The sequence below is a fragment of the Tamandua tetradactyla genome, chromosome 1 (assembly GCF_023851605.1).
Source record: "Tamandua tetradactyla isolate mTamTet1 chromosome 1, mTamTet1.pri, whole genome shotgun sequence".
Taxonomy (NCBI): Eukaryota; Metazoa; Chordata; class Mammalia; order Pilosa; family Myrmecophagidae; genus Tamandua; species Tamandua tetradactyla.
In genome coordinates, this window is record NC_135327.1 from 221,484,703 (window position 1) to 221,511,142 (window position 26,440).

The 26,440-nt window shown below is 40.8% G+C and overlaps 1 protein-coding gene and 1 pseudogene across 3 annotated transcripts; both read right to left on the minus strand.

Moving 5' to 3' along the window:
• Nucleotides 1-9,182: 9,182 nt before the first annotated feature.
• Nucleotides 9,183-24,675, minus strand: LOC143688188 (lysozyme-like protein 1). Of its 3 annotated transcripts, none has more exons than XM_077165880.1 (5): nt 24,562-24,675; nt 21,125-21,286; nt 20,517-20,675; nt 10,269-10,347; nt 9,183-9,426 (listed from the first exon to the last, which is right to left on the minus strand). In XM_077165880.1, exons 2-5 carry the CDS (start codon nt 21,261-21,263, stop codon nt 9,357-9,359), a joined length of 447 nt encoding a protein of 148 aa, XP_077021995.1. In that variant the 5' UTR covers nt 21,264-21,286; nt 24,562-24,675; the 3' UTR covers nt 9,183-9,356. The 3 variants fall into 3 exon arrangements, with proteins under 3 accessions (XP_077021995.1, XP_077021980.1, XP_077021987.1); XM_077165865.1 differs by lacking the exon at nt 24,562-24,675 and adding an exon at nt 22,944-23,075; XM_077165872.1 differs by lacking the exon at nt 24,562-24,675 and adding an exon at nt 22,689-22,926.
• Nucleotides 24,676-24,715: 40 nt separating this feature from the next.
• LOC143688180 (V-type proton ATPase subunit D pseudogene) lies at nt 24,716-25,473 on the minus strand (annotated as a pseudogene).
• Between the last annotated feature and the right edge of the window lie 967 nt (nt 25,474-26,440).

Consider the following 26,440-nt stretch of genomic DNA (forward strand, 5'->3'; position numbering starts at 1 on the left):
AATTACCCATGTCTAAGTAGTTTGCACTGGAAATATTAATCTTACCATCTTTCTAAGCTGTCTTTCTAAGTCCATGTATGTTCTTCATGTGAGCAGGTTATATCTTATTTTTGAGTTGCCCCGGTTAAGGAAAAGGATGCATTATCCAGCAAGAAAATGAGGTTAGTTCATAAACTGCGGTAATTCCGGGGAGCAGGAGCTCAGAGCCAGAGAAGGCAGGGGCGTGCCATTGCATTTGGAGTTCTCAGAAATGTCAGGAGTCTCACGGTTTTCCAGGATATGCAAAGGATTGAATCATCTTCTCAGAATTTTAAGGGGTGAAGGCCCTAGCCAGTGGGCGGGTGGCTGCTTGTCACGTCCGGTCAGCATCAGCGGGCAGCACTTATACTTTATGGGTTGCAGGTGGGTGGACTCGACTGTCTTGTGTATGGCTCTGCAGCTGCCACTTCTAGAGCATTCTTTCTCCAGACCAACGGTTTCATCACCTCTCTTGCTGTGAATATAAATTAGCAGCTATTTGGAAATAAGCCAAACAGCATGTCCTTTCAATTGCATATGGCTGTAAAGCCCGTCTTAGGATAATAATGGAATTTCTTCAAGTCACAGTTTTATTGGTGCTTAAAATTTCAAGACTTAAAGAAGTTATAAGCTATGGATTTCTATTTGATAGAAATACAAGTCATTTCTGTCTGGCAGAAAAAATATATATGATATACGCCAAGGCTTATAGTTCATTTCCCTGAGGACATTAATTAATTCTGCGTTTAACTCCGCTCATCTTACCCTAACACTCCTTTTGTAAACTGCCTGTAAGCTCGGGCTCCTTGAACGTCCTTGAACTGCTCTCAACGCCTTACTTGGTTCCTTCATGGGTTAATGAATGCAATCTTTGACATGCGTCCATTTTATATCTGCATGAAGAATCACACTTTTGCCTTTTGGAAAATCATACCTCTGCCCTGCTCTGCCTTCGTCAGACAGTGAGTGGACCTGCTGCCCCTCCCTGCACAAGCACCCGAGCACGTGTCCAGGCCCCACATTTGAACCCGTATACAGCAGATACTCATATGTGCTGATGGCTGCATGTTTTCAGCCCCCTTTTTCTCCCCGCCGCTTCCCTGAGGTGCAACCCCTCAATCTCTGGGTTGGGCTCTAAGCCGTGGAACGGGGTGACATCCTGAGCACCCGAGGCATAGCTGAAAGGGTGGTCTACCCGATGCTCTTCCCCTAAGGAACATCGCACCCAGGGAGACGGTTCCCATCTCATCCATTATCTCCCCACTGCCTGCACAGAATGCTCTTTTGTGTAAGGTTTTTGCCCTGTATATATATATATATATTTTTTTCCTTTTAAATCTAAGTTCCTGGCAGCCCCTAACATACCTCAGAGGCTGGAGCCAGCTTTGATAAGGCTGTCAGCCGAACTGTAACTGTCATTTTGAACCATGTTCTAAAACCTCCCTTTCTGAAGTTTCGCTTCCCTTCCCACTGATGGCCGTGGGACAGCTCATGACCCACCTTCCTAGTCCCCCACTCCCACCTCCTCCCTCCCTCGCCCCTCCCCCCACAAATTCATGGGGTGTTACTGATGGGGAACAGTGCGTGGGCCCCTCTCTTGCCCCTGTGGCTTCAGCCTCCGCATGTGGGTCAGAAGTGCTGGTCGGGACAGCGGCCAGGGTGGGCACGAGTGCCCCCCCCACTCTTTGCAATATCAGCCCTTCCTCTAGAAAGATAGGGCCCCTTCTCTGTCCCCCACCCCCTCCCCTGCTCCCCCCTTCCGTTTACTGCAGACGGGGGCAGCCCTCTGAGGAGGGGCGTGGGGCTTTTGCACAAATATTTAATCTTCTCCAATGTGCCCCTCCGCCCCGCCTCGCAGTTCCCGTGGTTGGAAGCGCTCTGTTTGTTTTAGCCAGTAACAGGATACTATTTTGAAAAGTGATGCAGAAGTCAGATTACTTATGAATTTGGGCTTTATTTTGCGTGAGTGCTTTTCGAGGCAACTATAGATTTATTTTTCTTCCTCGCGAAGAGTTATGTCTCCGGTGGGGGTGTGGCGGGAGCAGCGGGGGACTCTGAGGAAGACATTAACTTTTCCCCTTTAGTTTTGAAGCCTCAGCAGCAGGGACCTAAGCAAACAGGGAGCCAGGGCTTCACAACAAATGTGGCCCAGGCTATAGAAGTGTCTGCATTCCCTGCTCTTAGCCACATGTGAACAGATATTTTTCAGTTTAGATATATTTAGATTTAGATATATTTCTCTAATATCTCTAATATCTAATATCTAATAGATATTAGAGAAAGAAAAGTGGAGAAATGTAACAATAGCAACCAATGTTTATTGAATGCCTAGGGGATGCCATGAGCTTCTAATATTTTTGCCAAGCCTTACCACAACTGTGTCTGGCAGCTATGATTATTGCATTTTGGAAACAGTGAGACAGAGAAGGTAAGTATCTTGTCTGTGCTCACACAGCTAGAATGAATGAACTGGGCTTAAAGCCAGGTCCGTTAGGTTCTCACGTGAAGTCTCTCTACTGTCACTCTGTTTACACAACTCTTGGTTTGGACCCATCCACAGGAACAGAAGCCTGTGCTTCCATGGAAACCAGATGGCTTGGATTTTTTCAGCACAGGACCACTTGAAACATTTTTTTGCAATGTTGGGCTGATTTCTGTCTGGGAATGTGACCACTATCACACAGCAAGTCTAGATTCAAATGGTCTCCATGGCAGTCAAGGGGTCCGCGGCAAGGTGGAGCCCATAAAACACAAGCAGTGAGGACTTTTGGAGAAGTTTAGAGGAAGACTAGGCAGTAAGAAGCCAAAGGTCCCCTGGCAAACATCAGCCTGGGGCCCCAGGCCTGAAAAGGGGAAGGAGGAAATGAAATGTGGATAGCCAATGGGTAACTATTATGCTGCCATTTTGTATCATATTTTGGAAAAATAATAATATGGGAAAAATCTCTTCTATATTAAGTGAGAAAAGCAAATTATAAAATTAAACACTCTGTAATTCCAACTCTATAAAAAATACAAAGTATGGAAGAAAAAACATCAAAATATTAATAGCAGCTATCGTTAAGTGGCAAGAATATTTTATTTTTTAAGCCTTAAAAAGTATCTTCTATATGTTCCTCCATGAATATTTAATTATTGTTTTAACAGAATCCAATCAATAAAAGTTAAAAAAAAAAAAGTGCCACAGCTAAATGTCAGTGCTTTATTTGGGTTATCTATCAATGAAGAGGCCCAATGTTAAAACTGTTCAAATTACAGTTCACATAAGAATACACACTTTTTGCCTGTCTTCTCCTTTCCCTTCCCCTGAGGCTGTTTCCTTGCTTCTCTTTCAGCTGCTATTGGAGGCTCAGCTTAAACAGATGCACTTGCCCTGTCTGTGAATTAGAAGGTGTCTCTCCTTCCCCTTTCCCTGCCCTTGGGGAAATGGATGAGAGGAAAGGAATAAGAGGGAAAGAAGTTCCTTATCCAAGTGAGAGTGGATGTAGCTGCCTTCTGCCCCAGGGAGCCCCCTTGCCACCCAGATGCCTCTGTTACAGTTAGGGTGCCATGGGATGCTAAGCTGTCCTGGGCAACGGTTCCTTGGCTACTGGGTGTGTGAATTTCCATCCTGTGACATCAACGTGGGTAAGGAAGGGCCTGTGGCTCTTCACTGGGTGGGAGGATTTGCCCCTGACGATGGTTCTGCCCAGCTGAGGATTTCATCAAGCAATGCGAAGCTCTTTGATCTAGAGTCATCAAGGAGGAAATGCACTACCTGAAACACCTGCCAAAATGATGCAGGGAAGTGAGCTTGCAGTGAAACATTTGGCTTATGTGAGAAGAAAGAATTTTCAGGTTTCAATTTTTTAAAATTAAATAATGTCATGTTTTTCTAGTTGAGAAAAGAAACACACTTATTGTAAGTTTCAAGTTTTGGAAATCTAGAGCATTTTCCTTCCATTTTGCAGGGGCAGAAGGAAATCTAGGTCTCCTAATGAAATCTTTATTCTTTTACTTTACCTTGAACAGATTACATTTGGGAGAGAGCCTTTCCAACTCTTCCGATCAGGAGTTTCAGGGGCCTGCTTGGGTCTCTGCTATGCTGGGGGTGCTCGATGAAGCCCATGTGAGAAGCACAGACATGGGGCTCGATCAGTCCTGTCCCTCGAGGAACCAGGCCCTTGTCCTTGCAGTGAATCCTGGAGATTCCCGTGGGGCAGTGGGGTCTCCTGGATTTCCCAGGTACTGTGGCCTGGGTGAGAGAGTCACCCCTATGTATCTCAGAGTCCTTCTGCATCAAAGAAGGGTTCCATTACCCTGTGTCCCAAGGCCATTGTGAGGAAAATATAAAATAATGGACATGAACTAATTTGAAAATAAACATGTTGTAAATGCAAGGTCTTATTCCTTCAACTATTTTCACAAGTTCAGTGGCAACAAAAATCAAGATAAAATATTTTTGAAAATCAACCTGTATGTGCTTAGTAGCTCTGCAAAAGGTCTTGGGGGGAGGACTTCCGGAGAAGATGGCGGCTTAGTAAGACGCGCGGGTCTTAGTTCCTCCTCCAGAAAAGCAACTAAAGAAACAGAAACAATGAGAAACAGCTCCCGGAGCCACGACAGAGACCAAAAAGACAGCGTACCCCATTCTGGAACAGCTGAACGGGCAGGGAGAATCTGCTGCGGTGAGATACCCGAGGGGCGCGCGTTTTCCCGGCCGGGGCGGCTGGCGACTGGGGTCCCCTCCACGCACGTGGCTCCCCGGTCTGACTGGGAACGTTGGATAGCGGGGCCCTCCCCTCACGCTTGGCGTTTCAGGCCAGCTGGGCAATTAGGACCGGCACTCTCCCAAGCCGCGGTGGCCAGCGACCCCCGCCTCCACGCGCGGTTTCCCAGGCCGGCTGCCGTGCAGACAGACGAGCGCCACGAGCGCCACCTACTGGACAGGAAAAGAAAAACAGAGCCCAGAGATTTCACAGAAAAAGCTTTCGACCAGCTGGGTCCCACACCCAGGGAAATCTGATCAAATGCCCAGACACCAGCAGAAAATAATGGATGACGCTCGGAAAATTGAAGATATGGCCCAGTCAAAGGAACAAACCAATAGTTCAAATGAGATACAGGAGCTGAGACAACTAATGCTGAATATACGAACAGAAATGGAAAAACTCTTCAAAAACCAAATCAATAAATTGAGGGAGGACATGAAGAAGACATGGGCTGAACAAAAAGAAGAAATAGAAAATCTGAAAAAACAAATCACAGAACTTATGGGAGTGAAGGACAAAGAAGAAAAAATGGAAAAAACAATGGATACCTACAATGGTAGATCTAAAGAGACAGAAGCTACAATTAGTGAACTGGAGGATGGAACATCTGAATTCCAAACAGAAACAGAAACTATAGGGAAAAGAATGGAAAAACTTGAGCAGGGGATCAGGGAACTGAATGACAATATGAAGCGCACAAATATACGTGTTGTGGGTGTCCCAGAAGGAGAAGAGAAGGGAAAAGGAGGAGAAAAACTAATGGAAGAAATTATCACTGAAAATTTCCCAACTTTTATGAAAGACCTAAATTTGCAGATCCAAGAAGTGCAGCGCACCCCAAAGAGAATAGACCCAAATAGGCGTTCTCCAAGACACTTACTAGTTAGAATGTCAGAGGTCAAAGAGAAAGAGAGGATCTTGAAAGCAGCAAGAGAAAAACAATCTGTCACATACAAGGGAAACCCAATAAGATTATGTGTAGATTTCTCAGCAGAAACCATGGAAGCTAGAAGACAGTGGGATGATATATTTAAATTACTAAAAGAGAAAAACTGCCAACCAAGACTCCTATATCCAGCAAAATTGTCCTTCAAAAATGAAGGAGAAATTAAAACATTTATAGACAAAAAGTCACTGAGAGAATTTGTGACCAAGAGACCAGCTCTGCAAGAAATACTAAAGGGAGCACTAGAGTCAGATACGAAAAGACAGAAGAGAGAGGTATGGAGTAAAGTGTAGAAAGAAGGAAAATCAGATATGATATATATAATACAAAAGCCAAAATGGTAGAGGAAAATATTATCCAAACAGTAATAATACTAAAAGTTAATGGACTGAATTTCCCAATCAAAAAACATAGAATGGCAGAATGGATTACGACCCAGCAATACCACTGCTAGGTATCTACTCAAGGGACTTAAGGGCAAAGACACAGACGGACATTTGCACACCAGTGTTTATAGCAGCATTATCTACAATTGCAAAGAGATGGAAACAGCCAAAATGTTCATCAACAGACGAGTGGCTAAACAAACTATGGCGTATACCTACGATGGAATATTATGCAGCTTTAAGACAGACTAAACTTATGAAGCATGTAATAACATGGATGGACCTAGAGAACATTATGCTGAGTGAGTCTAGCCCAAAACTAAAGGACAAATACTGTAAGGTCCCACTGATGTGAACGGACATTCGAGAACAAACTTGGAATATGTCATTGGTAACAGAGACCAGCAGGAGTTAGAAACAGGGTAAGATAATGGGTAATTGGAGCTGAAGGGATACAGACTGTGCAACAGGACTAGATACAAAAACTCAAAAATGGACAGCACAATAATACCTAAGTGTAATGTAACTAGGTTGGAACACTGAATGAAGCTGCAACTGAAATATGGTTTTTTGTTTGTTTGTTTGTGTGTTTGTATCTTTTGTTTTTGTTTTTTTCTTTTTCCTTTTTATATATATATATATTAGTAGTATTATTATTTTAATTCTCTTCTCTATATTAACATTCTATATCTTTTTCTGCTGTTTTGCGAGTTCTTTTCCTAAATCGATGCAAATGTACTAAGAAATGATGATCATACATCTATGTGATGATACTAAGAATTACTGAGTGCATTTGTAGAATGGAATGATTTCTAAATGTTGTGTTAATTTCTTTTCTTTTTTTTGATTAATAAAAAAATAAAAAAATAAAAATAAATGGTCTTGGGGGAATAAAGAAATCAAAGACACAGGCCTCAGCACAGCCTGGGTAGGTCACAGTGATGATTGATGACCTACCTCGGTGATTCACAGCTGGACCTTAGGAGGTCAGAGGAAAGACCTTGAAGGAGTTAAAGGAGCAGAAGAGGTTTCGTGGCCAGGGTAGGGCTTCAACTAAGCCTGCTAGGTTGGACGGGGCTTGCATGAGCTGTAAGGTAGTAGTACAACCTTCCAGGTTTGGGGACGAACTATGAAAAAAGACCCCCCAGGAGAAATGATATGCTGGGTTCAGAAGGCACCAAGAGCATTGGTAGACCAGACCACAAGTGTTGGGGAACAACAGGAAACAATTGGGGTTGCAAAGGGACAGATGCTGGGGAGGTGCCACGATTCGGGCCAAGGTGAATTGCCAAAGAAAGAATGTGGCCGCATAAGCCAACCTACACACCCTAAGAGCCAACTGCCAACTCGTGCATCTGCTAACCTGCTGAGAAGGTGGTTCTGGGAGAAAAAGAAAAAGAAAAAAAAATGCATTTCCAAATGTCTTGGAAACTACAAAAGGAAAGAAAAATGTTGTTATCTAAATATATTTTTATTAAATAAAGATAACCCGGGAAAGAAGTAATCATTTTCTCTTGAATTTCTGAGGATATTAATTGGGGCAAATTATCTAGGGAAATGCAGTTTTTCAATCTAAGCTTTTTATTTATAGAAATACTAAATAAACAAAGCATTGGGGGAGAGAGAGTAGGTTTTGCATACTTAGAAAATTTTTATATGTTTTGCAAAAAGAGAGATCAATCAAGTTGCAGGGCCAGCCAACTTCCCTTCACCTTGAATTCCAAAACCCTCATTTTAGGAAGGTTTTTGTTTTTTTAAATCTTTCACCTCCTCTTTGAATGGCTGGCGCCATGTCTGTGCCATCCTAGATCGTTAACATGGTGCCGTTGATTTTAATGAAGCAGGAGGATTGAATAAAGGCAGGACTGCAAGGCAGGTGTATGGTAGGACAGTAATAATGAAACATGCATATTTATGGCCTTTTATGAGCACAGTTATTGATTTAATGCAGTTTAATGGATCCTAAATTTTTCAAATTTTCTTCACCCATTTTTTAGAATTACTTTTCAGTTCTTATATGAATTTTGAAAGCTTTTTGCCCCCATGGTTTGTAACATCTGTTGTTACTGCAAGATTCTATGTTTGTTTAGAAATGTATGATTATTATTATTTTTTTGAAAGTGACAGTCAAAGGTTCTTAAGTCTGTGCTTGGAAATGAGGGTAGAGGCCATGGAATGAGCTCGTAGTAAACCATGGGGAATTGGCAGCAGGACAGCGTTGAATGGTTATTTGAATGCTCTCACAGTGTACATCATTTGGCTTAATGAATTTTTTGTAAGTGGAAAGCTTATGGGGGTAACTATTTTTTCACCAAACCTCAATGTAGTGCATTCTCGGGATCAGATTGTATTCAACCTGGCCTGCCACTTCCACCTAAAGCCAAAGCAAAGCCTCTACCTCCTGTGCCCGGCGGGCAGACCAGTCTATAGAGAACAGAAAGGAATACCCAGCAAGCACAGAGCTGTCGGCCATGCAGGCCAGCAGAGGGCGCCCTGTAGGAATAGAGTAAGAGATATTTAGGGATACCTGTTTGGGATCTGAGATTCTTACCCATTGTCACATGAAATGACATTTAGATGGTCCCCAAATTCCTGACTGGACTAATGAAATCTGCAGGTCTGAGGCTGAAAACAGTTATGTCGTGGGAATGTGTGTGGTTCTGGAATTTGATAGGTTTCATTAAAATAGTAGTTGGGATAACACGGGGTCTCTCTAGAAGCTGGAGGTGAGAGCAGCAACTCTGTCTATTTGGTCCCATTGGGAGGTCCATCAAGACCCCGCTGGGGATGCAGGAATGACCCCTCTGGGATTGAACTGAGGAAGCACTGTCTGTCCCTGGCAGGGAGAATAACGTACTGCTTCGGCACGAGGTTGCCAAATTACCCATCACGGGCCTGATAAGGTCATTTGCCTGGTGTTCATCTAGGTTAGGAGTCTTGTTTTCAAATGGCCAGTTGTTTCAGGGCCACAGGAGCCAGACTCCTCAGTGGGGAGGTGGGGAAGGTGTTTGCTTCATTTTGGAGGCGACTCCTCAAGGTTTAATATGGCGCCATCAGGGCATCATTGAAACTGAGCCATAATAAGGTGAAGACACTTACAAGGGAATATTTATTTTCTTAAAAATATCGCTGTGTTTTCCCTCTCCATCTTGAGAAGGACCATTAGGGAGGAGGGGAGCAAGATGACATGAGCATTTTGACATTTATTACAAATTCTGGGGAGTCGTTGCAAAGTGTCCTTGGACCACTTCCTGTTCATGAAACCTCACAGCCCTTTTTCCACTCAGACAGTTCTTTGCCCTCACAGTGTTTCTTCCAGCCTTCCCTAAGGAGGAGAGGGAAGCAGAATTACAGAAAAAAAGCAGACGTGACTATCGAAATATTCTCAGGTTCAAATGCCACAGATAACTATCCAGAATGACCATCAGTGCTCAGGGTTTTGTTTCATTTGCTTCTGAGGTGCAAAGACCCTCCCTTTGCCTTTTTAGACATTTTTTTTCCCTCCCAGTTTTCTCCTAATCATTGTTAGCCTCAGCAACAAGTGAACAACTTTGGTGAGGATGGATCAGTTAAGTAAATAACCACATCTCTGAAAATTTGGGTTACCAGGTGGGTAGCCTGATTAGCAGTGCTCACTGGGAACATGGCAGCTGGGATGAGAGTGGGCACTAGTTAAGCAATGTCCCTTGTACAACCCAAGAGAAATGTTCTGACAAGTTACTATCTGAAAGAAACAATCACTTCATCTGAATCCTGCTTGTTCTCCTGTTTTCTGCACAAAATGCTGCTATAGCCCCCCCTCCCACTCCTCCCCAAATCTTATCCAAATTTGATATAGATTCAATTTTTTCCTCTGATTTATTGACTTTATTGAGTCTTTCCAATTCACATTGGAAAATACCTCTTTCTCCATTGCTTGGAACACCTTAACATGAAAAGCAATTGTAAATTACTACAGCTCAATCCTACCCCTTCATCCATACTTGTCCTTTCTGCTATGTTCACTGCATGCCCACACACTGATGGAACAGAGTATAGACAAGGTCACATTCAAATGGTTGGCCCTCTCATGGCAGGGAGTTTGTCAATGTCCATTGTAGCCACAACAAATGAACACACCGTGAGTTTGCCCGCATCAGCCAAAGTTTCCCAAGGAAAGGCTCTTACCAATAATTCATTCCTTCTGTCTCTTTAACAATTTTCTTGGCGCAGAGAATTGCATCTGTGAGGTCATCAGTGATCAAGGCTGCAAATAAAGAGCAGACATAAGGATGGTTGAGACATTGTGGTTGGAGGGGGTCTCCCGATCAGATATTCTTTGCTTTCATGTTTTTGGAACAGGAGGTTTGGAAGAACTGACTTTTCCTACAGAGCCATACTCTTCTTTTTGTTGAGCTTATTCATAAATAAATGAAGTTTTTTGGTTCAAAATCATCCATATTTGGGACTCAGTGAAGTTTCAGAAGAATAGCCCAATCTTGAGGGGTCTGAAAAGGTGCTTAGAGAAGATACAATATACAAACATTTTCATTGTTGGCATTATGTCCTAAAGAAATCCATAAGTAACACAGGATCGTACATGGTTTACTCTACTTGTGGTAACTTCACATGTAAGATGTCTCTATAGGTAAATACTAAATTTTTGTTTATTGAAATTTGGAAATGTATTTCCAGTGTTTGCCTTTAGATAACATTATCCAAAATATTTTTAATATGCAGATAATTTTAAATTTTATGTCAAACACACTGATCTTGTCTTTAGAAGTTTTTCTCTTGCCTCAAACTTAACAAATCATTGTGTGGAAACTTTGTTAATGAATGTTAGCATTTTTTCCTGCTTGCCTGGAAGTGGCCTCAAATCCTTCTCAACACAAATGTGGTGGAAAAAGGCAAATAAAAAGAAGTCCAACATCCCTTCTGTTGCAGGTGGTATTCTCCAGAAGCAGCTGCTGAGAGAGGTTTGGGGTGAAAATTGTTTATTAGGGATCAATCTCTGCAAAAGAATTGGAGAGGAAGTAGATGGGGCAGATGGAGACATCCACGTGTGAGGAACATACAATGAAGCCTCAGCTACCTTGGCCAAAGCTCTGGAGTTGCCCAAGTCAGGCCAAAATGGCGGGTACCAGGATTACCTCTATAAACTGAAGTCATGCTCCCAGGAAATGGCTAAGCCTGGCTTCAAACCTGGGCTTAATATACGTTATACTCTGCTGCCTCCTTCCAACAGAAGCCACTTAAGCAAAGATTCCAGCTTATTGAAGACTCTATGTTAATGAAGTTGATAACGCAAATGTAAATAGCTTATTAAGTTTTCAACCAGTCACTTAGGTTATCCAGACCTAAGTGTTGGTATCTATGTTAAAATTACGTAGACATAATTTTGCATACATAAATGCTTTCTACGTGTTGAGATGCTGTGGGGTTTGTGCTTGGAAGTCATCAGGGCATGTTCCTTAGGAGAAGTGGCTCCAGTGGGGACTTCAGTGGTGGGAGGACATTCAGGGCGTGAAGAGGCACATGCTATTCTAGCATTGCAGGAGAGGAGCACACCCTGGGTGTGTATACAAGAGCAAGGTTTGCATTTGGGGTGAGGCAGTTTGGGTGGAGAGGGGGGTGTGGATAAGAAGCATAATTCATCTAATGACACGTAGCAGGATTAGTGACACAAGCCCGGGAGGTGGAGACCACATAAAATGTTTTCCAGCCTTCACTTTGTTAGAGTATTTTGTTGCACAACTGAGACGTTTTAAAAGTGCTAATTGGATATGATTTTTGAAATTGCTTAGCAAAAATATGTTAAGGAAGGTGGGGGGCTGGAAAATGGAGACAAATACAGCTTGGAACTGTTAAAATAAAATGACACAGCCACAGAGAGGCAGCAGAGGGGCAGAAATAAGCTAAGGTAGCATCTAGATAAGGACTCATGCCAATGGCGTTTCTGCACAATTTACTTTAAATAGACAATTCTGTCCAGTCAAACATGAATAAAGAAAGGGTCATGTTGAACAGCAAAGCATTATTCGACTGAACAGTTTATTTTCCGACATCCAACAACAGAAATCAGCAACAATCTACACAAAAAGGACTACTTATTTTCAGGTAGGTTAGTTCTTCTTCAAAATCTCTCTGCCCTCTCCTCCCAGCTCCCTCCCACCATTCAACTAAAATATAGCTATATGCCCACAGTTTTACATCTCTTTCCCTTCTCCAAAGTGACAATGGCCAATTCAGATATACTAGGCTGATGAAAAATAGAGATTAATACATAAGTGGGCTAGACTAGATAAAATCAGTAATCAGCTCCTCGCATATGAAACCAATCTCCTTTTTCTAGGTGTCCTTAAAATCCCACTTTCATTATGATAAAAAAATGTATGAATGTTCCTTCATATCTAACCATGAGCCACCTGACATGTTAATTCTCCAGAATCAAAGATTATCTTCCAGTTGCCCATACTTTCTTAGTTGGAGCTAAATTGAACAATATTATATCACTAAACCAATGTAAAGTCAAGACATGGCCATGACGGAGTAACAGATTGGCCCTCCCACTGTAAACAGCTAGAAGACTGAAAAAAAAAAGTTACTTTCAGACACAGGAAATCCAGCAGTGTAGTGTAGGATTAAATCCTTGAAAGACAGAAAACAAATGATGAGCCCTATTATGGCCCTGACCTTCTATCCAGAGGTCCTTTCCTGACTGCTGTCAGGGAGAGAGGACCTTGTAAAGGACGGCAATCTAAGTGGAGAAGTCAGAGATGAGAGGCCACGGCAGCTGGAATTTGTGGAGCAGAAGAGCTGACAAGTAGGAGCTACTTGGAAGAAGGGCACCAGGATTCTGCGAAGGGCCCCACTGACTTTTTACTGAATACTAAAATGAGTATGCAAAGGTGCAAACTCCTTGAGGCTAGGCAGAGAACATCCTGCTTGCTGAACAAGTCACAGAGCTCAGGCAGGGTAGGAGACCTTTGATTTCTGACCAGCCAGAGGAACAAGAACTTGCTGACCCCCCGGGGCATTCAGAAGAGAGACTAAAAAAATCACGCTAGATAGTAGACTAAACTTGCCGTCCCATAAAGACTACTGGAAAACTTCCCTAACAAATCTTAAAAACAAGTCTTAAAAGCTTCAAGCTGATCAGACTTAACTTCCCACAAAAATTAATTTGAAGGAAGCCAACATAATCTAGACAGCCAACAATGTAGCAGACATAATGTCCAGCATCCAATCAAAGAATTAGTAGATGTTCAAAGAAGCATTAAAATATGACCCGTAATGAGAAAGATCAGTCAATGAAAAGACCCAGTGCTGACAGAGTTGATGAAGTTATCACATAAGACACTTAAACAGTGAGTATAAATATGCTCAAGAACTTAAAGAAAACATGGATGTAATGAGAGAAATGAAAGATATAAAAAATAACCTAGGACTGAAAAAATACAATATCTGAAATGAAAAATCCAATTAAAACTTCAGAATTAGGTACTTCAGAAGAAAAAGTAGGGAACTTGAATATACAGCAATAGAAATTATTAAAAATTAAATGCTGAAGGGACCAAGGGATTAAAAAAATGAGAGCATCAGAGACCTATGGGGCAACATCAAGTGGTCTAACTTACAAGTAATTAGTGTTCTAGAAGAGAAAAGAAAAAATATTTGAAGAATGGCCTAAATATTCCAAATTTGACAACAATGATAAACGCAGGGATAAAAAGGGTTAATGAATAGCAAGTAAAATTAGTACAATGGAAAAAGGCACAACACAATTAAACTGTTGAAAATCAGTGCTAAGGGGAAAATTTTACAATTTTACAAGAAAACACAGTAAAATGGATATATTACATATAACTAAGCAAAGATAAGAAAATTGTGATTTCTCATGAGAACCGTATGTATAGGCCAGAAGACAATGGAATAGCATATTTTACAATCTAGTCCTCTATACGCAATGAGAAAAAATATCTTTTAAAAAGAAAGTGAAATATAAGGGCAGGCCATGGTGGCTTAGCAGCAGAGTTCTCGCCTGCCATGCCAGAGACCCGAGTTCGATTTCCGGTGCCTGCCCATTCAAAAATTTTAAAAAAGTGAAATATAGATATTCTCAGGCAAATCAAAGCTGAATACATTATCAGATGACCTTCACTATAAAAAGTGTTAAAGGAAGTTATTCAGACTGAGGGGCAATGGTAACAGATATAAACTTGGAACCACCAAAGGAATGGAGAGTACTGGAAATGGTAAATATGTGATAAATTTAAAGAGATATTTTCCATCATTAAAAAATTCTTTAAAAGATAATTGCTTAAAACAAAATAGCAACAAGGTGTACAATATATAGAAGTAAAATGTATCGCAGCATAGCATAAAGAATGGGATGGGGGAATATGGAAGATGGGGGAATATATGTGTATAGAGGACTAGATTGTAAAATATGCTATTCCATTGTCTTCTGGCCTATACGGTTCTCATGAGAAATCACAATTTTCTTATCTTTGCTTAGTTATACGTAATATATATTACATTAAATAGTCCCCCATATTAACCCTTTTTATCCCTGCGTTTATCATTGTTGTCAAATTTGGAATATTTAGGCCATTCTTCAAATGTTTTTCTTTTCTCCTTCTAGAACACTAATTACTTGTAAGTTAGACCACTTCATGTTGTCCCACAGGTCTCTGATGCTCTCATTTTTTTAATCCCTTGGTCCCTTCAGCATTTAATTTTTAATAATTTCTATTGCTGTATATTCAAGTTCCCTACTTTTAAAGTTTCATATGTTATAAGTGAAATGGTAGAATTTGATTTGAACATAGAGTGTGATAAAATGATGCATATTACAAACTCTAGGGTAACCACTAAAAATGAAATAAGGGAATGGCTAATAAGCCAAGGGAGGAAATATAAGGGCATACTGAAAAATATGCAATTAAATCAAAAGAAGACAGAAAAGCAGAACCAAGAATAGGTGGCACAAATAAAAAATAAGTAGCAAGATGATGGATTTAAAATTTACCATTTCATTATGTCTGTTATATGATATAACGACCATATCACTATGTATAACATATTAAATTATCTAAACCAAAGTTCAGCAAACAATGTCCCACAAGCCAACTTTCTATTTTTATTAATAAGGTTTTGTTGGAACATAGCCAGACTCATTCATTTATATATTTTCTATGACTGATTTCACACTACAATGGCAGAGCTGAGAAATTGCAATACTCTGCAAAGCCTAAAATATTTAATATCTGGCTTTTTAAGAAAAGTTTGTCAACCCCCTTCTTTAAATACTACTTCTGAGAAGCAGATATTGTCTGATTATATAAGGAAAACCTAACAATATGCTGTCTGAAGAAATTAACTTTAAATATAAAGAGAGATAGGTTAAAAGTAAAAGAGTGGAAAAATATATATGCTGTGTAAATACTTATCAGAGGAAGCTAAAGTGGCTGTATTACTAGCAGACAAAGTAGATTTGAAGATAAGAAACATTACCAGAGTTTAGGAGGGACATGTGATAACGAGAAAAGCTTAGTTCATCAAGATATAGCAATCCTAAATGTGTATGCACCTAATATCACATCTTTAAAAAAATGGGCAAAACTTAAAGGAGAAATAAGTAAGTTTATAATTAGAGTTGGATATTTCAACACGTTTTTTCTCAATATTTGATAGAAGTAGACAATAAATAAGGATATAATAGTCATGTATGTAATATCCACCCAACACTAGAAAAACATACATTGTTTCCCAAAATCCACACTCAGCATAACAGAACATATACTGAGCCATAAAACAAGACTCAAAAATTTTAAAGGTTTGAAATCATACAGACTATATTCTCCAACAACAATGACATTAAATTAGAATACAATAATAAAAAATCATCCCAGGGTCTTCCTTCTCCATCATCATGAGCCCCCCTCATTTGCTGAATCTCTCATTCCCTGGATCCCATGTCCTCCTCTTTCTTGGTTTACTTCCTCTTTTGGGTCGACCATCATCTTCCAGTAGTTTCCTGGAATGGGTGCATGTGAGGTATGCTGGATACCTTCTCTTCACCAATACATATCCATTCTCTACTCTTCTTCACCACGTTCTTTGCTCTAAGAGGACGACCCATACAGATGGCACCAATGGATTCCCTTGTCTTCTGACTTCTAGTAGGGTTGAAATCAGGATGAGCAAAAGCAGCAGATAGGGGGAAGGAGGAGAGTAAGTGTGGGTTATGTAATCTCCAAGCTCTTTTTCTATGAGTCCCCTAAGGACAAGCCGTGTCTCTTAAAAGGAAGTTACAACTCCTATAAGGTGGCCCTCTTCATACAGAATCTCTGTCTCTAGGTGCTTGTCTTAGCTCTCTCTCCATTTTCCGCTGAAACAGGTAGTAGTATGACCTGCTGTTTCTAACCCCTCATGTCATTATTCTTATAATTTCCCTACTATTTGACCATAAGTAGACCCTTTGTGAAAATTCTCTTCTAATTAGCCAATTTGAGTTTGCCATGTTTTCCAGCCACAATCTTTCTGATACAAGATACAAACACTTTCTAAAACAACTTATTTGTCTAAAATGTATTCATTCTTCACTCACAATTTATTGATATTTGCTTGGTATAGAATTTTAGTTTGGAAGAAATTTTTCCTAGGAATTTTGAAGATATTGTTCTGATGTTACTCTGATGCTTAATCTTTTGTACAGATATGATTTTTCTCTTTTGGAGGCCAGTAATGTATTGTTACTTTCCAATGTCCTGGAAATTTCATGAGTGTGAGTCTGTTAATCAATTGCAACTTGTCATGGGATGGGTATTACATATTGGAAACACATGCCCTTCAATTATGGAAATCTTTTATGAATATTTCATCCTCTCTATTGTTTCTATTTTTTTCTTTCTGGAACTTGTTCAGCTTCATTCATTTTCTTATCTTTGTTTCTCCTATTTTCAATCTATCATTTTTTATTATGCTTTTTGAGATATTTTCTCAATTTTATCTTCCAGCTAATAAATTTTTTTCACTTCTGCTACCATAGTTTTAATTTCTAGGAGCTCCTTATTTTGGTCTCTAATTTTTTTTAAGTGTATATAGTTCTTATTTCATTGATATAACATCCTTTCTTATCTGAAGATATTAATGATAGTTGTATTTCTTTTGAAGTTTTCATTTCCTTGCATAGTCTCTGGTTCCATCAAGTTACTTTTATCTATTTGTTTACTTGGCCTCAATCTTTCCTGTTATTAACCCTTTTCGGGAATCTAGAGGTCCTTTGTTGTCTATACCTATTGAAGAGAGGTATGAAAAACTGACTGGAAGCTCTGTGGGCATAGCTGGAGATTTTAAACAGTGCATCTCACTGTAGGGAGTTCAAATTGGTCTTATTCACTGGGAGCTCCCACTCAGAATTTTTCATTCTTTTCTTTTTGACCAGCACAAATCCCCAGAACAGAATCTTCCCATGCTGAAAGTATAGACTGGCTGCCATCATTGCAGGCTCTGAGTGGAAGAAGGTGTCTGGCAAAGATCGTAAGAGAATCTTCAGCTCAGTCTCCCATGTTCTTAGCCTGGATGTTCACCTTCCAAGGTTACTGAGATCCCTCAGTCAAGAATTTTTCTATTTTACTCTGTCCAGAGGAGAAAGTTCTAGTATTTTGTCAGAGTTTGGGCAGTATAGTAAATAGCAGATTGGAGTCAGGAAGGGAATCTTATGGTCTAATTGCTTTTTAATCAGACTTTCAATTGCTCCTCCTGTTTTCAGCTTGCATTCACTGAAATTTCCAGGAGTACCTGATGCTGCTGATTTCTGAGGCTTTTTGACATTCTGTGGTTATCTTTTCCTGCTGCTAGCTCAGGACTCAGATTCCTATAATCTGCTAAATTAGTCACCACTTGTCCTCCTGGCTTTCTAGCTTCTAAAATTTTTTGGTATTATTTCCTCTCCCATTTACCTTGTCTTCATAGATTTATGTCTATTTATCTTATTTATTCTTAAGTCCCTTTACTGCCATTTTAGTAGTATATCAAGACGAAGGAATGGTGAATTCGTTTTCTGTTGCTGCTGTAATAAATTCGACAAACTGGTTTAAACAACACAAATTTATTCTCTTACACAACTAGGATGGTTCTCACTGGGCTAAGATCTAGGTGTTGGCAGGGTCGGCGTTCCTTTCTGGAGGCTGCAAAAGAAGATCTGTTTTCTTGCTCATTTGGGTTTTAGCAGAATTTCGCTCTTTGCAGTTGTGGGGCTGAGTTGCCACCAAGCATGCTGGTTGTACCTGAGGGTCTTTCCTGGCTTCTGTGGCCAGCTGCATTCTTTGGCTTGTGGCTCCTTCTTCCATCTTCCAAGCCAGCAATGGTGGGTGGGGTCCCTGTCACACTCAGAATCTTTCTTCCTTTTCCCTCTGTGATCACATCTTTCTCTGACCACAGCAGGAAAAGATTCTCCAATGTGGAAAGATTCTCCAATTTTGAGGACTCATGCGATTAAATTGGGCCACCCAAATAATCCAGGATAATTTCTACATCTCAAATTCCGTACCTTAATCACAACCACAAAGTCTCTTTTGCTATGTAAGATAACATTCACAGGTTCCAGGGATAAATATATGGTCATCTTTGGGGACATGTCTATCTGCCTTGTTTGACTGGGAGACTCTATTTGAAAGCCCTTAGAGAATGCTAATAAGATTGACAAGGATGGGGAGGGGTTCAGAAGCCATAACCTGTAAGGAAGGTGAAGGCACTAAACATTTTAGTCCACAGGAGAAGAATCTGGAGATGAGAAATAACTACAAATCATTTTCAAACATTTCATAGACATCTATGCATAAAACAGGGCAAATTTGTTTTGAATAAAAGCAGAAGAAAAACTGAAATCAATGGAAGAGAGCTATAAACAGGCAGATTTTGACCCACCAAAAGAATGTTCTAAATTGAGAGCTGATCAACAATTGGCTGTTCTGCCTCAGGAGGTAGAGAGAGCATCCCATAGTAATGTAGGGTCAGGGAAGAGTTGGTATATAAAATAACATATTGTTCAGTGTTTTATATATTCACAACATACTTATTGCTTGCCTTGTGTCCAAGAAAAATTAAAACACAGTTTATTTCTTGCTCTCAAATAATTTGCAGTAGAGTATTTTATGACTCTCTGACTTCGCACTTGCTCCTTGCTCCCTTCATTCATTTATTCAACTAATATTTATTGAACATCTATTATGTGCCAGGCATCATTCAAGGTATTAAAGATACATCACTAAACAAAGCAGACAAATCCTCCTGCCCTCATGGAGCTTACATTTTAGAGGGCAGCAAAGAAGATGATCATTTATTGAACTCTGTCCATTTTATCTTTTCAGTATCTCTATCAGTCTCTTCTTTTCCATACCCACAGCCAAGACCCCTGTTCAGAGCTTTTGGTCTTTTGCCTCAACAGTTGCAGTGGCACTCAAAAGGTCTTTAGTTTAATCTGTATGACACCCTGTTTACAGATTAATCTTTCCAAGTAGTTGCTTACTCAACTTACCTCTACCGGTCTCCTTTTGCAAGCAGGAGTAAGTACACACTCAGCCTGGATTTCAAGGTCCTCCATAATCAGGTAATAATTGACCTTTCCAATCACATTTTCTATTGTTCTTCTTCACAGTCCTCTTTTCCAGATAAAACAAACTCCTCATTGCTTCCTCTACACGTCCCATACCTTCCCACGCCCATCTCTCTGCTTTCAGTACGCCATTTGCCAGGAATGGCTTTTCTCTGTCTCTGAATATGCAAATTTTGTGGATCCTCCAAGGCTCAGGTCAAATATCACTTGAGTCGTCTGAAAAACTTTCTATCATTTTAATACTATGTCTCCCCTTTGAAGCTCACACCTGTTTACTCATTCATTTAACATGTCATGTGAGTGCATTCTAGGTCTTGTAACATGCAATCCATGTCTCCTGTATTTTTTTCCTCAATATTTTGTTCACATAGATTTCTCTTGAATGATTGAACCGAAAGATACAAAAGTGGATCAGAGTTTAATTTCTGTTGTTCAAGGAATGCTATGTAAAGCACATCCACTTGTCTCAATCTGCACAAAGGAGTATAAACTGCATTCTTTGAGGTAATTGTTTATGGAAAGCAGTTGACACTTTCTCTTTCTTATTGAAGATATCAAATGTCTTTATACATATATACATATATTGCTTTCATGAAGGGCTTACTAAACCCCATCCAGGAGGAATATGTCATCTCTGGACAAAAAGGCATGAGGACCCAAGTGGCACCTTAGAAAACTGTTGAATTATTTACAGACCTTTGTGCAAATCTAAACTCCAAATTTTAGCTGATGCAGAAAATGGGAGGCTATTGCATTATCAGCTTTTCTGACTTTCTTTCTTAGGATGGTAATTTTGGACGATCAAACTGTACCTGAGCAGGCTACATGACAATGATTCTTGTCTTGCAGCCTCTTACTTCTGCACCAGGTGTAGCTGTTTATCTGAAAAATGCCATAGTCAACGCTCCCATCCTTGAGCATCTTCTGAGCCGAGGTGTTGTAGTGACTCTCATAGTATGCCATGCAGATCCCTGGAGGGGAAATGCCAGCAACGCCAGCGAAAGGAAGACATCGCTTTTATTAACCCTGTTCTTAGGGGAAACATCCCTTATACATATGATCTATTTGTCACTTCCCAACAAACAGTAGAGGGGGCAGGGCAGGTGGTGGGCCCCTCAGTGCCTGCAGGAGGCTGAGGGACCCAGAGGCAAGCAGGGCATACTGAGGTTGCCCAGAGTTAGTGGTCCCTCCCCAACCCATGGGGGCTCCGTGTCCTCCTTCCCTCATTGGTGTCGCTAGTTCAGGATTCCAGCAGCAAGGGCAGGGCAGGCAGGGGTGGGGCAAGGCACAGAGAGCAGCCGTTGAAAATTGCAGCCTTCTGCATCGGGGCAGGGCCAAGTACAAGGGGGAATGGATGAGGCATGTGACATCTCAGGTCAGAGATTAGGGTCGAAAGAGAAGGGGAAGGAAGAATTCTCACAGTTTCCGAGGGCAAAACCCCAGTAATTGTCCAGGCCGGCCCTCAAAAAGATTTTTGCCAGTTTACAGCGAGTGTAGACTTTGGACTCCATGGCTGTAACCAAGCAGCCAAGCAGGGCCAGGATGCCGACAGCCTTCATCCCGAGGTGGCTGGAGGCAGAATCTGTCAAAGAGCAGGAGACCCGGTTAGCCCATCGGCTTTGTCCTGAGGTCACATCCCTCACCCATGAGGACCGCAGAGCCTGCCTGACAAGGTTGTGGTCAGCCCTGCCCAGATGCTTCCTGTAACTTTTAATCATTCAGAACCACCATCGGGGTAAAAACGAGCACATACAGAGGAAGCAGGTCAGGGAAGAAATACGATTGCAAGCTCTTTCCTTAATAGTTTTCCAACCGATTCCTTTTAAGTAAATGTTCTGCTCCTGGGATCAGGCAAGCAAAGAAATTAACCTTTTTTTCTTAATATCTAGAAAGAATCCACAGAAATGTTGATTTATTTCCAGGATTCCTAATGAAACTCTTCCTATGAATAGAAAAAAATAGAGTGAAAAGAGTTTCGTATTTTCCATACGTGCAGAAAAATACACCCCAATTTCAGCACAAATGAAACACATGCGGGCATGTACAGGCAACTTTGAAGACTTAATGTTTGGGATTTTTTTGAAAGGAGGTGATTAAGCATCTTATCTTTCTCCCATTCTCTTTTCTTGATACTTTTCCAAAGGTGAGAGCATTGCTTCAAACATATTAGTCTATTATCTTTTCTCTTATATAACAAATGCAATGTGCTTTGTGGGGCCCAGACCACTGCCCCCTGGTACTCTTCTGAAAATCCATCCTACCTGGTGAGCTAAAGGGAGCTGGTGATAATGGGTCATAAGGGGAGACGTGTCAGTGGGTGGTGATGGGGAGAGATAGAGGGACAATGATGAGCTTTCCATTAAATTATATAAAATAGGAATAAGGTCAATTGTTCCAACTCTGTCAGCTACTGGGTTTCCTGAAGCCTTTCCTTTTTTGGAATCATCTGTCCTTCCTAAATAAATCAACATTCCTGGAGTAAGGGAGAGGATGAAATTTCTGATAACTGCTCGTGGTCTTGGACCGTATATATTTTCATGCTGTATTATTTTCTGCACCTGCTAGAAATATCTAAGGTTGTTAGCTTGTCCTCTTGGGGCTCACTTCCCCAGCTGAGAGGCTAGGCTGAAAACAGGGCTTCCTAGCAGCAAGGCCAGAGCAAAGGACTGCTCTGGGGGCTCTAAGGAAACTAAGCTGCAGGAGGGCCCCCCTCCCCCGGCCTGTGGGGATGCAGAGTAGGTACCTGGGACAGCAGGGGTGGGCACACCAGGCCTGCTTTTGTAAATAAAGGTTTATGGGGCTGTAACCATGTCTTAGGGCTAATCCCACACCACAGTGGCTGAGTTGAGTAGCTATGACCCAGCTGCAAAGTCTAACATGTCCTATCCGGCCCTTTGTGGGGAAAGGGGGCCAACCCCTGACCCCCGACATATACCACTAGGCCCTGAGAGGGAGACAAATGCGGGTGAAGATGCAGAACTTACAGATTCAGTTGGTAATTGAATCCTACCAGACTCAAAGGAAAAACCAAACCAAAACACAGGAGACAGACAGAACCCCTCTGTTGTTCAAGCACAACGTTCTATGGCCTTCACGCCGGGAAGGCCAATCCCTGGTTCTTTGAGCCAGGGTGGCTCCGTCAGCGTGGATGAGGCCTTGTGAAAAGGCAAGGTCCTGTTGCCTGCCCCGTGGAGCTGATTTCTCAGGTGATTCTGAGGAAGAAACGCTCTTCTCCTTACTCAGTCAGTGATTGGCAGCCCAGCCGAGCATCCTGCGTCCCTCACTGAAGCCGTTACTGATTCTTATCAGACACAAGTGATCCCTCCCTCAACCAAGAACCTCTCTTTAGAGCCTTAGAGAAAGAAAAATTCTTAAGTCCTTTGTTTCCAGCTGCCTAGAGATTCTAGAATCCTGCTTCCTGAGACTTCAGACCATAATGCCCTGTACTCCCGGGTTCTGAGGCATGTGGGAACGGCCTCCAAGCCTTCCTCTCTCTCTTTCCTTCTCTCTTAACAGTTCCCCTCACTACACAACTCGGTCAGGGGAGAGGCTCTTCTCTAGGGCAGCCATCTCCAAACTTCATCACAAATCCCACTGATTAGGCACGTTGAGCGTGACCCACAGAGTATATTAAGTTATAACCACACGCACATACTTTTGTACTAATATATTATGTAAATTGTAAACATATACAACACCAAAAGTTGGAAAGGATGAGATAGAGATAAAAATAACATTTAAAATTTTTATGAAGAGCACAAAATTTCTTAGCTGTAATTAACTTATTAATAAAATATTTTTAGTGAGATCAATTCAATTGAATAACATTCATTATTTTTTTAAAGCTTTGAGTTAACATTTTTGTGAATCAAGAACCAAAGGGTTGGTTCTAAGTTCCATTTATTTCTATTCTCAGATTTAATGGCTCTAAGAAAAAATTCATTGTTGTATATAACTAATCATTATTTCTTTCCTTAAATTGCATTTGTCAATTGTGCAAAGGTTTTGTTGAAATTTACTTAATAAAAAATTATTTTTTCTGATATCACTCTTTGTTCTTGAAACCTATTTGGAAGTTACTGCAACTTTATATTTTTGATAAATGGCTTCAAAACCTTCTAGAACAATTTAAAACAGATTGGAAAATTATTTCCAAGATTTTAAAAGTATGCAGTTATGTGATGTAATTTTAATATCAAATCTCAAAATTCCAAAAGAATAAAAAGGCGAGTAATAAATTCTCATCCCACCCCTGTCAGTTGGGTACCCAGTTGTCTTCCCCATAAGCTATAGTAATACCATGAAATCTTCCCAGTCTTCCAAGAGTATGTTATGTAAATATCAGCAAATATGGAAATGCTCCTCTGTTTAATTTGTAAATATATAAATCTTTAATTTTTAATACAAATCAAAATTTTAAATATGTGAACATTCCTTCATTTTCTTCTCCCGCTATTTTTGCTCCTTGCTTCTTTTTTTTAAAATCAATCATTTTACTCTGCTTATGCCATAGTCATATTTAAATTGGCAGAAATCCCATGACAGATGAGACTAGAAACATGTCATAAAGGGAAAATAAGTGAAGGTATTCATAAAGCTTGAGAAGAGATGTAATTCAGGGTAATACAGGGATGACTGCGCGATCTCAGGGGACAGCATCGAAGTTTGCAAGTGAGGAGTAGACACAGGGGTGACATCCATGGTTATTGGCGTGAGACCCTTGAGGCTTCCTAAATGTTATTTATTAATATGCATGTTAAGCAGACCGTCTGTAACACAGAGGTAAAAGGAGTAGGGTGACACTTCTGCTTAGTAAATTCTACAAGTTTCTGAGCAGGTTCTACAAATCCCTCTTACCTGTGAGAAATGTTTGCTGAAATGTGATTCTGCAGAAGAAATATCTAAACTGATGCTCAGGGAAACTTAACTACCAGTGACAGTCTTTGTCCAAAAAATACACAGCCACACCCACCACACTTATACACCAGGAATTAAAATGGAGCCGGTATTAAGGCTTCTTTCTGAAAGGACCAGAGCAGGAAAGATTATTCAAACATAAGATCCTCATGCTTCTCTTCAGCCAGACGGTTAACAGGTTCCATCACCTCCCCAGCTGCTCTCCACTGTGCCAAGTCCTTCTCAGATTTGTCCTTGAGAATGTTTTTCTTCTCCTATATTTTCTTTAATCTACAGAGCACTTCTCACTTGCTTTCATCCAGCTCTGTGATGATATAAGCAAGGACACAATGTTCAATCTGAAGGATAATGACATGTTCAATGGCATTTACACGCTTGTTGGTTATCTTAATAGCATCATCCAGAGTCACAATGGATGTCTGCAGGGAAGCTAGTTCCACCGGTAGTTCCACTGCTTTGGCGTAATTTCTCTCTAACTTAGCCAGCTGTTCCCTACCTCTGGCTAAACTATCAGTTCAAAACTGTCAGTTCTTTCATGGTAATCTGTGAACCCTGGCAAGGTAACTTCTGCTACATTATCTTTCTTTGCACGAATCTTCACTTGGGCTTTAGTCACATTTTGAATAACTGTGAACTTGACCTCAGCAAGTGAAAAGGCAACTTCTCTCATCCCTTCGCCCATCAACATTTTAGTCTCTATTATCTTCTTTAGGATCTGTTGAAATCGAAGAGTCGAGGCATCAGATTTTTTCTTCAGGAGTTTCAACTTGTTTGTGCTTCTTTTAATCCAGGCTTCATGATGCCCTGTGCCGTTCGTGAGGGGAAGATCTCAGTTCGGTCTTTGCCTGACATGCTGACAATGACTGTTCTCGGCCTGGCAAACGTGGCTGCCATTTGTACCTTGCTTCTTAAATTTGACGATATTTTATAGATCTCACTGTCAGAGAAAGAAGCTACAAATAAGCCAAAAGAGAAGGCTAGAATGGACTCTCTGGTGCTGAATTAGAGATACCAATATGAATTAACAATATCAATAACAATATCAGGCAGGTAGATACAGAGGTCAACATTGCTGCATGCATACCTGGTCAGTGTGCATCCATCTACCTGCTCTCTCTGTCTGCCGAGAGGCCCTTAAAACCGGGATGTCCCAGGGGCAAGGGACACACTCAGCACCCAGTCTTGATTTCTAATACCTTTCTCCAATCAAAGGAACCAAAACTCCTTGGAGAAATGGCTGATTTTAGGACTGGAACAGGGAAAATACAAGATGAGTTTTTATTTGTTTATTTATTTATTTTTTACATGGGCAGGCACCAGGAATCGAACCCGGGTTCTCTGGCATAGCAGGCAAGCATTCTTGCATTCTTGCCTGCTGAGCCACTGTTGCCCGCCCCAAGATGAATTTTGTTAGCACTAGAAAATAAGGAAGGTCTTTTAAAAAAAAGGAAAAAAGGGAGTGACGGGAGCATCTCAAAGGGATGCACGAGCCAAACTGAAAGAACTCCCAATGGCTACAGCTAAAATAATTTGAGCAATAAAATAAAAAACTAGGATATCAGATTATAACCCAAACAAAATGAATATCTGTGTGTACATACTTATATAAATACATGTCTACATAAATAAATACATGGAAAGAAGGGACAAGTCTCACAGGAGAATTGTGAATAATCTATGTGTAATTCCCCTCCAGGAAGTGGAGCTTAGCTCTCCTCCTTTGAATATAGGATGGACTTAGTGACTTGCTCCAAAAAAATGGAGTGTGTGGAAAAAGGAAAATGGAAACTTTATACTGGAGAAACCTGGCAGATACTGC